The following is a 14,325-nucleotide window of genomic DNA, read 5'->3' as shown; positions in this document are numbered from 1 at the left end:
CTCCTGCCGGAGTGTTCCACACGGGTGGCTCCCACTCGTGTTGTTCATTGCTGCAAGCAGGACATTAGTGTCAGTCTAACCCTAATGCGATTACTATGCCATTAGCACCTTTACATATTCATTGATTTGCAGAGGTGGTTTATACCACCTTACGCTCCAGAAGCACTGTGACAATGAATTAAAAGGAACAGAGAAAGGGAAGATCTTAGGAAATGTTATACCACCTTACCTGACAAAACGGTGGCTCTCCAAGCTTCTTTTGGCTAGTCTGTAACAAAGCCTTAGGTTTTATGAATTGTCATACTGCTAAAAAAATAAAAATCTACTTTTTCTGTCATACACAATAACTGAATCAAAAAGCGCAACACAGAGTAAATGCTTTGTAATATACCTAAACACAGTAGCTACCTGATTTTGCTAGCACTTTATTTCAATTTAGGCCAAGGGACAATTTAAAAAGATTCGTTCCCAAGTACACAATTCAGAAAAATATGAGTTACTACTCAGAGCAATATTTTGAATCAGTGCTGTTAGTTGTCTTAGCTGAAATTCAACCTTGATGATATCCAAAGGTCCAATAAAATTTTTCATGGAAGAATCCCATATTTGTAGAACATAATAAAATTGCTCAGCTGCAGCTCCAGGGCCACTGAGAACCGGAGAATGAGGTCTGTCTTTCTGGGAAGTTTCTTATGTCACAGGATATTTTTCAAACACTTTGTTACCTGAGAAATACCAAACATAACAGATAGTTACATATAACAGTATCTCTAATCTTTGTTAGTAAGATAAAGTGTGAGGCTGTTTATTGCTAACGACTTAGGTGCTCATTACTATGTTCCAACAGGAAACACTGACAGCGACAGGCAAAAGGAAATGTTCGGTGTTAAATCCACACACAGCACATTTTGGCTCCTATTATAGCCTGTGCAATAGAGAAAGGAGAAAATCTTTGCACACAACTATTTTAAAATTATATATCAAAGCAAGAAAGAGGACCATTTGTTTGATTTATTATCTACTTTTTCAATAAAGTTCACTTCCAAATAAAACTAATGCCTGTCTTTCACATTGTGCTTTTCATTCCTAACTCACAAAGCACCCTCCAAAGGAGGTCAGCAGCATTTTACAAAAAACAAACATGAAGTGAAGCCACCTCTCTGATGTCCCTGAGTAAGACAGCACAGTCCCCAGCTCTGTTGACCGCTAGTCATAGGAACAAAGGATTAGAAAGGGCATCTTGTGTCATCAAATCCAGTTTCTTACTCTTCAAATCAATTTTGCTATAATAACCTCATGCAAGAGTCTTTGGGGTGCATGATCGCTTATATAAGCTCCCTGTAAATGCTCTTTCAAAATCATCATCTCTTATGTATCCTCATCTAGGCTGACCCTGCCACGGGACTGTACCTGATGCCAAGGTATTACACACCAGTCATTTGGAACCATCAGCCTGAAAATGCTGCAAGTCTCACACACTGGAGAATGAATGGGGTATTTCTTCCCATTCCTGCTCTGATTTTATGACTCTCTTGGTGGTCCATCCTAGTAAAAGACCTGTAATAGGTGCCACGACAGACCTAGATGGTGTCCCCAAAGCAGAGAAATAGAAATAGCTGCAGCCAACTGCAGCTGCAAAAACGGCGTGCAAAATCCCTGCACAAACTCGGCACAGTTGCTATTGCAGTGCTAACTGGAGGGCTGCAGCAGCCCCAGACATTAACACAAGTGGGGCATTTGGGTTTACCCGGCACATACCTGCCCTTTTGGGTAGAGATTGACATCCTGGCAAACAAGGGAGCCTCAAGTATGCTCAGTTCAATATATTTCCAATGTCCATCACCCGCTTCCTTTTTCAAATAACTACTTACTGGAGAAATTATTAATGCCTTTCCACCTACGCAGCCTAGATATCAAAACTCACACAAAGGAAGCTTTCAAGCTTTGAGGTCACTTTTGAGTCGCTGGCTGGAGTGTTCCTCTGGACAGTTCTATTATGCACCAGCTACAGCAATAGGATAACACAACAGAAACCTTTGCTAATAACTGAGCGTGGAGTGGGCTTTTTGCTTGGTATCTTCAGTTTTGTACCTTCACTTCAAAGCATGTTTAGAGCTGGCTTCAATACTTGGAAAATTATTTCAGTTTATTAAATACAAAGCTGTTACTCAAATGTTACACGAGGGCACGGCCCCCAAACTCGTTTCCCGGGGCTGTGTGTGAGGCTTGGATCCTTGCTGCTGTTGCGGCTGCAACTCCCCAGCCGCCCACTTCTTTGTTTGATTGTCTTTTCTCACTGAAACATATGTTTCCCCTTTCGATGGCATTTTGAGCAACAGTTTCCATTGTATGCCCCTCTTGACTGGCAGTTTGATGGCAGCCTGGAAATTACTTGGCACATGTTTTGCGAATCTGCTTGAAGGAGGGTCTGGCTGTTTACTATCCTTTTGCAGCTTTGGGGGCAAGAGATTAGCACCATTTTAGCACAGGTTTGAGTATAAAAGTACTTGACCACAGTTGATATTATCCTTATTTGAAGCTCAGCATTATCCTGTACCTTGACTCTTTTATCCCAGGTCCTGGGACACGATGTCTATCAGTTATTCTTGGCTTTCCCCATTTTCCTTTCATACAATGCAACATACATAAAGCTTAATGATGAACCAAGAACAGATCAGACTGAAAATACTTGGCATTTAACAGACAGCCCAGGTAAGTATCCAGACCACTGGATGTGCAAGTTAAGAGAACATCTGGCCCTCTATCAGCTTTCTTTGCTAACAGTAATGCACTTGCTGCTTTGCCTTTATAGGGTACAATCTTGTCTGTGTCTCTGACCACGACTTTTCTACTGTAGCTATACTCGCAGGATCCGAGCAGTGCTGTATGGGATTCATGTACTCTTTACAGGTGATTTAAATGGCCACCTACAGGGAGCTGGGAGTCCAGAAAATGAGGTGTATAGCTTTCAGCACGGTACTACTCTCAGCCTCAAAATAAAGCCCTGGAATACATATGAGGGGGACATTATGTTTATGCTGGCCTCCCACAAGAGAAAGACATTTCGCTTGTAATCATAGCTAACTCCATCGCAGCTTTGTTTTCATAAGAATAATGACATGCTTCAACCAGAAAAATAATCAGCCTCGACACTGAGGCTGCTGTGCATTAGCACACCACATTTATTTGGGGAAGCCTTTTGCCCTGAGCTTTCTAGAGTGGGTATTACTGCTGTACACAATCGTTGCACTTCTTTTGGCTTTTTACATCTTCCCTTGAAGAGATAACTTAATTCCTGTGCATAAACCTTCTCCCTGCTGCAGAGGTGGTGGGTCTGGATTTTACACTTCAAAACACCAGCAAGGGCCAGATTATGTTTGTCTGCTGGATTTGTGTTGATATAAACTTCTCTTGCATTCCATTGAAATGACAAAAAGATTATTTTATATATATTTACTGCAGAAATGGGGAAAAAAAGCATAGAACCTATGATATGATCCATCTTCTCTTTGCTATTTCCAACTACTAAAGCATAATGTCACACTGAAACGCACACTTGGAGTGCTGCATTCGCTTCCTCTCACAGATTGTTGTGATGTTTTCCAAGGTGACCTTTGTAAAGGTTTCTTTTCAAGCTTATATTTCACTCTCAGGTCATAACACTTTCATACAGACATGGAAACCGTCAGCTCCTGCTTTCTAATTAATGGTTCTTGGAGGCTTCTGAGTGGGGGATATAATTAATAGCACTTAAGTCTGGAGTGCAAGAGAAATCTATAGCTGATTATTAGGATGTGTATTTACTTAGGGATTATACACAAACAGCTCCTAAGTGCAGCCATGAACAGCTCTCAGCAATGCTCTGAGAAATCCCCAGGACCAGACACCACCTTGAGTCTGGCTCCAGTGGAAGCACTCCAAAAATTCCCCTGCCTGTAAAATGAGGCTCTGAAACTGAGGGGTCCCTGCCTGCTGTACCCCTTTTCCTCTTCTCCCATTCCCCATACCAGAGTCCACAGCATGTTGTATTTTCTGTGACTGCGTGGGGACTCTTGCCAACAGGCTGCCTACAGCGGGGGAGCATCTACTGCTGAAAATACCTCTGACCACATCTGTGTTATCACTGTGGCACCCACCCAGGGGACAACCTGTGCTGGGTCCATGCTGCAGGTACAGCATCTTCTGGGGCAGACTGTGTCCTCACTGCATGGCATATGTCCCAGTTCCACTCTGTGGATCCACTCCAAGACATAGTTATTATTTCATGGTTCTATTCAGTTTAAAGTACCAGAAATAATAGGAGGGCTTTTCTTAAAGTAAAGCAACCAAAGAAAGGTGGTGCAAGCCATCTTGTTGTACTTGCTTAAATGTAAGGCAAGCGATGGGATTGCTCTGGTACTCCCTTTCATGCATACAGCATGGATTGTTAGAGATGCCAGTGCGAAACCAGATGCAAGCCAAAACACCAGTTTAAATTCCCACTGGTCAGCTGCTGCTAACAGTGGTTATTTCCCTGCTGAAGTCAATAGAACAGCATCTTTCCACACATACTGCGATCTTGGTGCAGAAGAGGCAACTGTGAGACAGAAGGAGCACTCTCAAAGAATGAGATTGTCTCTTTTTCACAGTGGGGAAAAAAAAATAATCTATATTCTCTGACAAAGTTGAAAAGACTATATTCTCTAGAAATATTGCCAGGCTGGGGATAAAGGGGAGAACTGACTTCAGAAATCTTGCATGACTACACAGCCTGCATTATTTGGAGAGATTTTAAAATGAATTTTGCATGTTGAATGACACAAAATATTTAGATGGTTAAGCAATTAAAAGCTATTGAATATTTGTAACTCAGCAAGCACTAGGCAACAGAATATCACTGTCAACTCCTTTATGCAAAGGGATGTTTTGACACCATACTTAAGACTGACTGGTTTTCTAATGGCATAAAAGTATTACTTCAGTTATACATAAAATAGGAAAACTTCTACTGAAACTTGTACAGCCTGGTTCTTTCTTCAGAAACAACAACACAGAGTGAAACTGCCTTTGAAGAGAAACATTTTTCATATACTATCTGAAGGTTAGTAACTCTTTTAATCTTTACCCTTTTTTCTAGCATATGTAACTTAAAATGCACAAAACAGACTATCGAAACACTTATCCAGCTACAGACAGATAGAAAATTTAAAAAGTGACTCTGAAAACAGGCTTGGAAATTAAGATGCTGCATCAAATCTTGCTCTTTGAGTAAAAACTCTTTCCCCCTAGATCCACCTCAGAAAGCAACCAGTTACTAAACACAGCTGACCATACGACAGCTGATATTAAACAAGTAATGGCTCATGAAGAGGTCAAATCTTGGTGTTACTAAGCAAAAGAGCAACTAACTGGGGCAATTATTTATTAAATACCCCATCCACAGAAAGTTTATTTTCCTTTTCTTGTCCTCCTCCAGAGCCACATAAAGTTCTGCTGAACTTTGGCCCCGCAGACACAGTCCTGCGAGCAGCTCCACAGAGTCTGCACTTGCTGGGGGTGTTCAAGAAGTGAGAAGTCCTTCTAATGAGATAGGATACAGTGACATGGGCACAAGCAGTGAAAGACTAGAAACACGTACAAACCACAAATTCGCTCACTGATTTCAGTTTCATCCACTCAAGGCAATTGCACACACAAATAAATTATTTTAAGACAAGTATTTTCTCAAGCGTGCAAACTTAGCAAGGCTAAATGGGGTTCATTTCTTTGAGCAAGTGGCTGGTTATTTCTGATCATCTGGGGACTGGTGTAGAAGCACTCAGCTGTGGCAACCCAACCTGCCAAGAGGGATCAGCACCAGCAAACCTAGTAGGAAGAGAATCAAGAGCTTCTTCCTGCCTTGTTCTAGTATTTCTTAGGAAAAAGAAAAGTCACCTGCAAATCCTTCTTGAACAGACAGTCTACAAATACAGGTAAAAGGCGCTACTGTACCTGGTCAAGACATACAGCAGTTGTGACAGTTGGTGAAAGACTTGTGATAAATGTAAGAGTAACTGGGAAAGCTCTGAAACCCAGCTCAATCTGTCCAGGCTAATCCAGCTGAGCTGGGCTTCTTGGAACCAAACACTTAAGTAGAAAAATAATGCATGAGGCCTTAAAAATTTCTATTTATTGGCTCCAGCACACCCACATTCAGCTCTTTCTGAGTTTCCCTGTGCCGCCTGAAAGAACTCAAGTCAAATAGCATCCAGGTAAACTTATAAATGGCAAAATAAATCCTTTGTAGGTGAAAAACAAAAATAGCTTTGAAGAAGGATGCATATAGCCTTGTTAATTTGCCAAATGTTTTCAATCTTCATTACTTCAGAAGCAAGGTTAAGAGCATAGGCAAAGGTTGAGAAATTCAGAAGGTGCTCAGATACACCTTTATCTTAGTTTCAGAGCCTTAAACCTCAGAAGCAAAACAATGTCGGGGGGAGAGATTGACAGTGGTGCCTTGTGTTGGGAATCTAGGGTTGGAAGGACTGCCTTTACTAGGCAAAATACTCTCATGATAATGATGCCAATAAGATTTAATTTACTAGTATCAAGAGGTCATTCATGCAGACATACACTGATTTATTTTCATAATAAATGGAAATAAAAGTCCAGCCACATGAATTTGCTTGCAGGAATGAATTTAAACCCTCTATCCAGTTTTGTGTTTAGTATCAAAAGAGCCTAAGAACATTTTATTGATATGTGGGGATTTAAACCTAAGCCCTTTGAGAATCTCTGCAGAAAATCATTGCAAATTCATTTTTAACCAGACCAAAAAAACCCCACCAAATATATAATGGGGAACATCATCACGTTGGAATAGGGATGTACCATTTTATCCTAAGTGCTGTTCATTTGCTGCTGCGCCATTGATGAAGCACTACATAATGCCTCTGTTAGTAGAAAAGAATGCTTACATATGCATTACCTAAGAATATGCTCTTTCTGGCTGAGTAAATAATTTTTGAAAAGTATATTTCTAAGAAGGTGAAAAGTGAGTGTCTAAATACAAATCCAGCAGCCACTGTGGCAACTTGCCTGTGTAGTCCAAACCCTGCTGCTCCAAGCCCTGGAGGACCCTAGGTCCCAGGTGCTGAGGACAAACTTCCTTCACAGATGGGACAGTGTGTGTTACACAGCTTTCTCTGTGCCAGTCCACAGAAGCGTTGGCACAGCTAAGTTAACTGGAGAAGATGAGAGCATGGTCATCATGCAGAAAAAAAAACCCTGGAGAGTCCAATGAACCAGCCCAAATGGAGATGCCAGAATGGCACTGGAGATGAGAGCTGCCACATGCACACTGTGTAGTTTAGCTCAAGATTTCTCAAGCTGAGCTGCAAGCAGTGAGTCACAGGCAGAGAGGAGGGATATTTATGGCATTTCAGTTCGTCAGAGGAAAAAAATATGAAACAGTCACAAATGACAGAGAAATGAGAGTGCTGGACGATGGCAGACGACATATGGGGAACAGGGAGAGGGAGGTTTTGGCATCATTGCTGCAGTGTACGTCCCAGCGTAACTCATATTGATCTCCGGGGGCCAGTTCACTTCTACTGGAAGAATCTGGCTTCTGGGACTCCAGGTACAAAATGAAAAACTCTCAATTTCTAGAGCACCAATGTTAGTGCCTGCCAAGTGTTTTCTTTTTTTCTGTTTCTCCCTGCAAACCTCTTTTGCTTCTACGGCCAGTGGAAAATTTAGCAGAACAGGCAGCTTTCCAGCAGGCATAATTTTGAAAGTTGAACTGATCAGATGATTTAAGATTTGACAGATGAAGTTAGCATTTGTTTAATCACTCTCTAGTCTGAATTCTTCTGGGATTTTGGATGTATAGGTGCATATGCATGTCTGGGTGTACACAGACACACCAGTTTTTAGCTCTTCATAGAGGTACCAAGGCTATTTTCTGTTCTAAAACCAGAGGGAGGATATGTTAGTTTAGACATTCCTCTTAAGCAGCTGATGATGATTCTAATTTCCAGATTTGTTATTTTTTGCTGTCTGGAAACTAAATGCTCTAGGATGATGCTGATTTGTTCAAGAAGGAGAACATTATTTCAGCCACTGTGGGAGTGTTCTGTTCTTTTGGAAACAATACAAACTGCAGAGCTCTGGTTTGCTTTGTTCTATTCTGCATCTTCCCCCTCTGACCTCAAGAAGCCTGTGGAGGCTTGAACAGAGTTTTGGACGTTGCAGGAATAAGTCAATATGTAAAACTTTACCTTTAATTTTCCTGAAAATACTTCTTCAGTATTGCTGCTTCAGCTGCCATTTCTTCTTCTGTCCTCCACTTGTCAGGGGAATCCTCTTTGTCATGTCGTTGCAACTTTTTTGAGGAAGAAAGAAGAGAAAAAAGAACAGTTAGTTGATATCTTTTTTCTAGTTTTATTCCTAAATTCAGAGCATGTCTGTATGTAACCAACCTAACTATCCACAGGTCTGTGGGACGGAGGGCCCTGATGATGAAGAGATGAAGATTACTAGTTTAGAGTGGTGACAGTAGTTAACTGGCTCTGATGGATTTATGACAATGCAAGGTACCAGGGTGAACTGTAGGCAGTTGACAGAGTTCACCTTTGTGAATTGATGGTCAGATACCTTGCAAGTCTTTGATGCAAAGCTGGTAGGTAAGTTAATAGGATAACCAACGCACTCAGATATTTTGAGGTGCCCATGACATCAGTGGAGTGAGCTAGGCACAAGCTACCATGCCAGAAATTCATGTAAAACTTTCTCTCTGGCTTTTCCCTTGCCCATGGGGCCACCTTTCCCATCAAAGTCCTATTGTTATAACAAGGCCCTGTTGCAGCTCTTTCCCACCAGCAGTTTATATCAGGAGTTTTCAGAAGAGATACGTTCCCTCCCTGCATGCAAGTTATTAGTCCTTCCTTGCCCTTGCTGAGAGCGAGGCACATCCCTGGTCTAGAAACAAACCCTGTTATTTTAAGCAAACTATATTTCATTGATGATTTACTAGGGAAAAAGATCAAAAGTATGCGAAACAATTTTTGCATCTAGGTTGCATAATATGCCCACAAAATAAATTATAGCCCACATGCAGTATTAAGTAATATTTTTCCAGCATGACAATTTTAAGTACACATCCTTTGTCTCTCCAGAAGAAGGGAGAAGCTGCTTGTTTTCCTGCTCTCCAGAAGAAGGGAATTCTATTTTATGGCAAATAAAACGTGACAGCACTTGAGTGACTATTTGTACACATGTCCACTCAAAGAATCCCTGACACTCAAGGGAAGGCCACATTTAGAGCAGAAACATTTGCATTAGCAGCCTAAGTATTGAGATTTCTAGTGCGTCTCTAGGTACAGAGCACAGCACAGATTGTGTTAACAGTATCACTGCTGCTGAGGAACGTTGTATCGACTTTTTGTTAAAGTCACAAACAAAGTTGGAAACTAATGAATTTATACCTTTTATTCCTGTACAAATTTTAGTAGAGAAGGTGAAGCAGTGAAAAACCAAAGATGAAGCAATATTGAACCTGCCAAGCAAACTGCATTACTGTATATGGCATGTTTAGCAATAAACTAGGATTGTTAGCATACATCCAACTCAAATGCTTTTATTTGTGCTGTGTTTCTCCTACTCTGAATTTCGCTGCCAGCTATAGTCCTATGTAGGTTTATATTCTGCAGCACAGATTTCTTCCTGCTCAGCAGATGAAGCTGCATTAGAAAGCTATTTCCTTTCATGCCAATACTATACAGTAGCTGCAGGCAAATTAAAGTGTATTACTGTTCTCGTAGTAGAGAACTAATCTTCATTGTTACATTAGCTCTAGGTGTGTTATAAATCCATCTTGTAATAATGCTACAGAATTAGAGAAAGATTTGAAAGCCATGAACTGGCACAACGTGTACACTGTCAACCCATGTCCTTTGCGTCCATGTGCCTGCTCTCCCCCACTGTACACACCTATGTGGTGTATAGGTACCTCATCTGAGCTGGCAGTGAGAGGGAGTTATAAGAAACAGCATACATCATCCTGTACTTTCCACGGCCTGTGAGCACTTACACTTCACAAGAGGATGCACCAGGACAAGCCGAGTGGTGGTAAATCAATTGTCTGTCTGAGGTGTGAGCTCTTTTTCTAAAAAACCAATGTCTTGCTCATTAGACCTAACACCAGCAGGAGATACAGCAGGCAACAGCTAGCAGGCAAGGGAGGGCAGCCCCTGCTCCTCACAGCCTCCTTGTTTCACCTGCAAGAAGTGCTTTTGGTGATGTGATTTGGCTGCTGCCCTCCCCTGCTATCCTGTTTCTGTGCAACCCAGGTGAGAGCTGACTCCAGGAGGAAACCAGTAAAGCGGGGATTTGACTTGTAGTTTTTATTTTTGTTTTTCCTGTTCAAAGAAACTGAACAGTAATTAGAAGGCATATCCTGAAACGGCTGCTGTTGTCCAAATTAAAACTGTGTGAAGTCGCAGACCATAGTGACTTCTCAAAGCTGGCAAAGGAGAGGGTTTCTTTTGCTACATAACTGCTAACCTTTCAAGATAATCAATCTTTGACTTAAGGTTAAAACCTTAAGCTGCTCTATGGGGAGCAGCAATGCTCTGTGAAACTTGCCTTCAAACCCAACCAACTCCAGCAGCCCTGGCTCCGGGTGCACAGCCCGCAGTCCCAACAGCCTGCCCCAGCCTGGCACAACAGCGCCCGAACACCCCTCACCGCGCTCTGCCACGGCCACGCGCCCCTTACTGAAAACACGTATCCACAGTTTGTGGGCACACTGGGTATGGCGAACAACAGTCTGCGGTGTTAAATCACTGCCACGGCCAATGTATTCATGGTTCAACTGACTTATAGACGATATTATGTCACTACGAAGGCGCTGTGTCTACCCTAACAGGATCCCAGAACTATTCTGAATTCAACCCTCTTAGCATGTCAGTAATTTCTGAAGTGCAATAAGCAATTAGCACTCCAATGCCACTTAGTCTCTGATATTATCTAACCACCACTGTGGACATTTGGAAGACTTCTCCAGTGGCCACCTACCCTTCTCCCACCACCCTGCAGCTCTGACACAAGCCAAACTGTATAGCCAGCTACTCTGAAGCCAAATAGTTAAATTACGGATAACCTTTTACTAGATGATGTTCTGGATGCCGAACATTATGCAGGTTTAAGATTAACAGTACCAATAGATGAAAGGCAAATAAATTAAGGTCTGCTGATACCACCTGTAGCTCAGGGATTCTACATGCCACAAATTAATGGAGTCTGGAAATCACAATGGAGGCACATCTGTGCATCTGCCCAGTTCTTCAGATCTTCTCTTCTCTTCAGATCTTCAGATCTTCTCTTAGCAGCTGCTAATGGTGATCTGTGATCATAGAGGAGTTGGTCTCACCTGGCTATTTCATGTTTTCTTATGTAACATACTTTTCAAACAGGTTCAGATCTCCACATGAAGACCTCTGTAAGCAAAACTACTTTATTTATTTATTTATTTATTTATTTTTTTTAAAGAGCCTAAACCAGTCTCCCTAGTATTCTGGCTGTTGTAAAACAACATTCAGGAAAGAAGAACATACATATTTCCATATTAAATTGTATTCAAATAGAATTCAGGTGGGAGACACATGTAACAGTCGATACTTGTTTCTAAGGGACTTCTGTGCCTTGGAGTGTGCTTCTATTCACATGCACACCCAAGTCCCAGCCGTGCATTTTGCAAACATTTGACATGCTATTGAAAGTTTGGATTCTACAGGGGAAGCAATGCTCTCTCACACCTGGAGAACACTCCAAAGTTCTGCTCAAAGGGGAAAAAACCCCTCTCTTTGCCAGCTATCCATCTGTAAAAACCAGTGATTCCCCTTGCTTTTCTGCCCAGTCGGACAGAAAAAGCCCGAGAACTTAAGCCGACATCCTTACTCTTCTATTCAAACACAGACTAGCTTGAAGTCTGTGATAATTTCTGTAGAACAATTCTACTTCTGCACACTCTGAAAAGAAAACAAATGAAATTTTATCCAAAGCCCCACATCATCTGCCTGACACTATTTTCTGTGAAAGATGTTTCGCCTGGGTTTCCCTGGACAATCTGAACAGTGGTGGGGACTGACTGATCCACAGTGTCTCAAAACCACTTTGGCTACCTTCTCTAGAGTTCCTGGGACAAGGCTTCTGTGTTACCCAAACACTCCTAAACAACGACCATTGTCCTTCTTGCAATAAACGCTTCTAGAAGAAACTGCTCACCTTCAGAATCCTTTCCCAAGCAAACGTATGCATTTCCAGTTGTGATAAGTAACCGCTAGTTCAAGTGACATGGAGGTAGCACATGATGAGGTTACAAGAGTCACTTTTGTGCAAAACACTGAAGCAAAGGGGACAGATTTTGCTCAGGGTCTTTCAGGGACATCCATGGGGTGATGGGGCTACTGCCAGGGGCTGTGGCTGAGCTCTGCTGGCACGCCAGGCTCTCCTGACAAGCACTCTTTGGTGGATAGCTGGAGACTTCTTGTCTTCCCTGAAACCCAGATCCCTCAGATGTGGAGCAGAAGTGCGGGGAAGCACAGCCTGTCCTCAGCAATGTTGTGGTAATGTTGGCCAAAGCTGGCCAAACACAGACTAAAATTTACAATCTCTACAATAAGTGAAAGAAAGAATAATTAGGAAGCTATAACAATTAAAATAAAATAAAATAAAAAAAAGCTATAAGCTTCAGGCGAGCCTGGCAGGAGCAGAGACAACAAATACCAAACTACAAGGGATGGATCCGCATGGTGGTTTATACTGACATGAGCTCAATCTTCTAACTCTAAGCCAATCCTTCCCTTCCAGGCTGCATGCCAGGAAGGAAGCAGCATTTCTTGGTATCTGGACAGCAACTCCTCCTGCAGGACATGGCACAAGGGCTGGGAGGTGGGGGTCTGCCTACACACAGCGTTGCATTGCTTCAGGCCACAGGGCATGCCAAGGCACACACAGTCCGTAAAACCTTTTCTGTACAACTCCAAGCTAGTTACCAATTTAAAACTGCTGGTACGTTGCCTGTTTTCACAGAAGAGGGGTGATGCAAAAACACCACACCAGAGAGACAAGATGTTCTACTGCAAAACTCAGAAAGCCCCACATTCTCTGAAGCCAAACCCATTGCTGTATTACAGGAGTCTCAGAAGCACAACCATTAAAAATAAGGTAAGCAACCAAACTGGCATAGCTTGCGTAACTTCGAAAGGATAGGAAGAGAGAGCACCAGTATTTCTTTTAGACAATCTCTATTATGCTAACTTTTTCTTTTAATATGCTGAACAAGCACCGAGACACACATTAGTCAATTCTCTAATCGCAGTTGCCCAGCAAATTACACACTGTATCTGCTCAACATTCTTCAAGCACTAAAACTCTTGTTTATAACTTAGTACATCTTCTTGCCTTGCAGTATAAATAAACACGCTATTTCTAAGATATGCCCTTCTTCAAGCAGATCATTACTGATGTCTGACTTCTTGGGCTTCCTGATAAATTATCCTCTTCTTTCACCTCAAGCAGAAAATGCTCTTCCACCAATAATCTATGACTGTCAGTCTTGATTACTTGTAAACAGTGGAGCTCTTTGAATATTTCTGCTTGTGAAAAGTGTTCATTTTCTCACTCCTGTCTCCCAGTGTGAGATGCTGGCAGACCTGACAGCTGTGCTTTATGTTATTTTATTAAAGTTGTTAGTGCTGCAGAATGGTCTATGTTTTTATCACTGCAATTCTTAAGGGAAACACAATATTGTTTTATAACACATTCACATTGGGGAACCTCTGCTTCTTGCCCTTTGTGGAGAAGCCCAGCTCAATGCAGCAGACTACAGGGGACCTGGGTCTATGACTGACTGGTATTTGAAGTAACATCTATATTATGGTTTGTTCTATTTATGCCATAATACCAGTAGAAAAACAACCCGTGTCAATATAGGGCACTAGCCAAAAGTATTGGTAAAGAAGCTTTTGTGGTAGTTAGCACTATTCTCACTGCCCATGAGTATTTACTGCTTGATAGTTAAGAGTTTATAACCTCCAATGCATTTAACTAAAAGAAAAATTACAGTGATGGAGAATAGTTATGCCAAACTGCAGCAACACAACAGAGCTCAACTGCTTCAGCAATTGTAAAATATAGTATTATCAAACCCAGCAGCCAACAGCAACAAAAAAAACAGAACAAGAACAAATTTTTGCCAGCAGTTTGGATCAGATATTAGGCATTACCCAGCTGCTGGTATGCATTATTACCAATGCACCTTGGGATACCCAGGCATCATTTCCACACTTATTTCCCACACTT

The 14,325-nt window shown here is 41.8% G+C and overlaps 1 protein-coding gene across 3 annotated transcripts in view; it reads right to left on the bottom strand.

Annotated features, from left to right (window-relative positions):
• Positions 1-409: 409 nt before the first annotated feature.
• Positions 410-14,325, bottom strand: part of FHIT (fragile histidine triad diadenosine triphosphatase) — a 613,787-nt gene continuing 599,871 nt past the window's right edge. For all 3 annotated transcript variants that reach the window (XM_055805410.1, XM_055805409.1, XM_055805411.1), the window contains 2 exons: positions 8,241-8,344; positions 410-725 (listed from right to left, as the gene is read on the bottom strand). In XM_055805410.1, the coding sequence (XP_055661385.1) occupies positions 8,243-8,344 (102 nt within the window). In that variant the 3' untranslated portion in view covers positions 410-725; positions 8,241-8,242. The remainder of the gene's footprint in view (positions 726-8,240; positions 8,345-14,325) is intronic.

This window comes from Falco peregrinus, chromosome 5, assembly GCF_023634155.1.
Source record: "Falco peregrinus isolate bFalPer1 chromosome 5, bFalPer1.pri, whole genome shotgun sequence".
Lineage (NCBI taxonomy): Eukaryota > Metazoa > Chordata > Aves > Falconiformes > Falconidae > Falco > Falco peregrinus.
The sequence above is the reverse complement of the archived record's forward strand: the minus strand, read 5'-3'. Positions and strand labels throughout refer to the sequence as shown.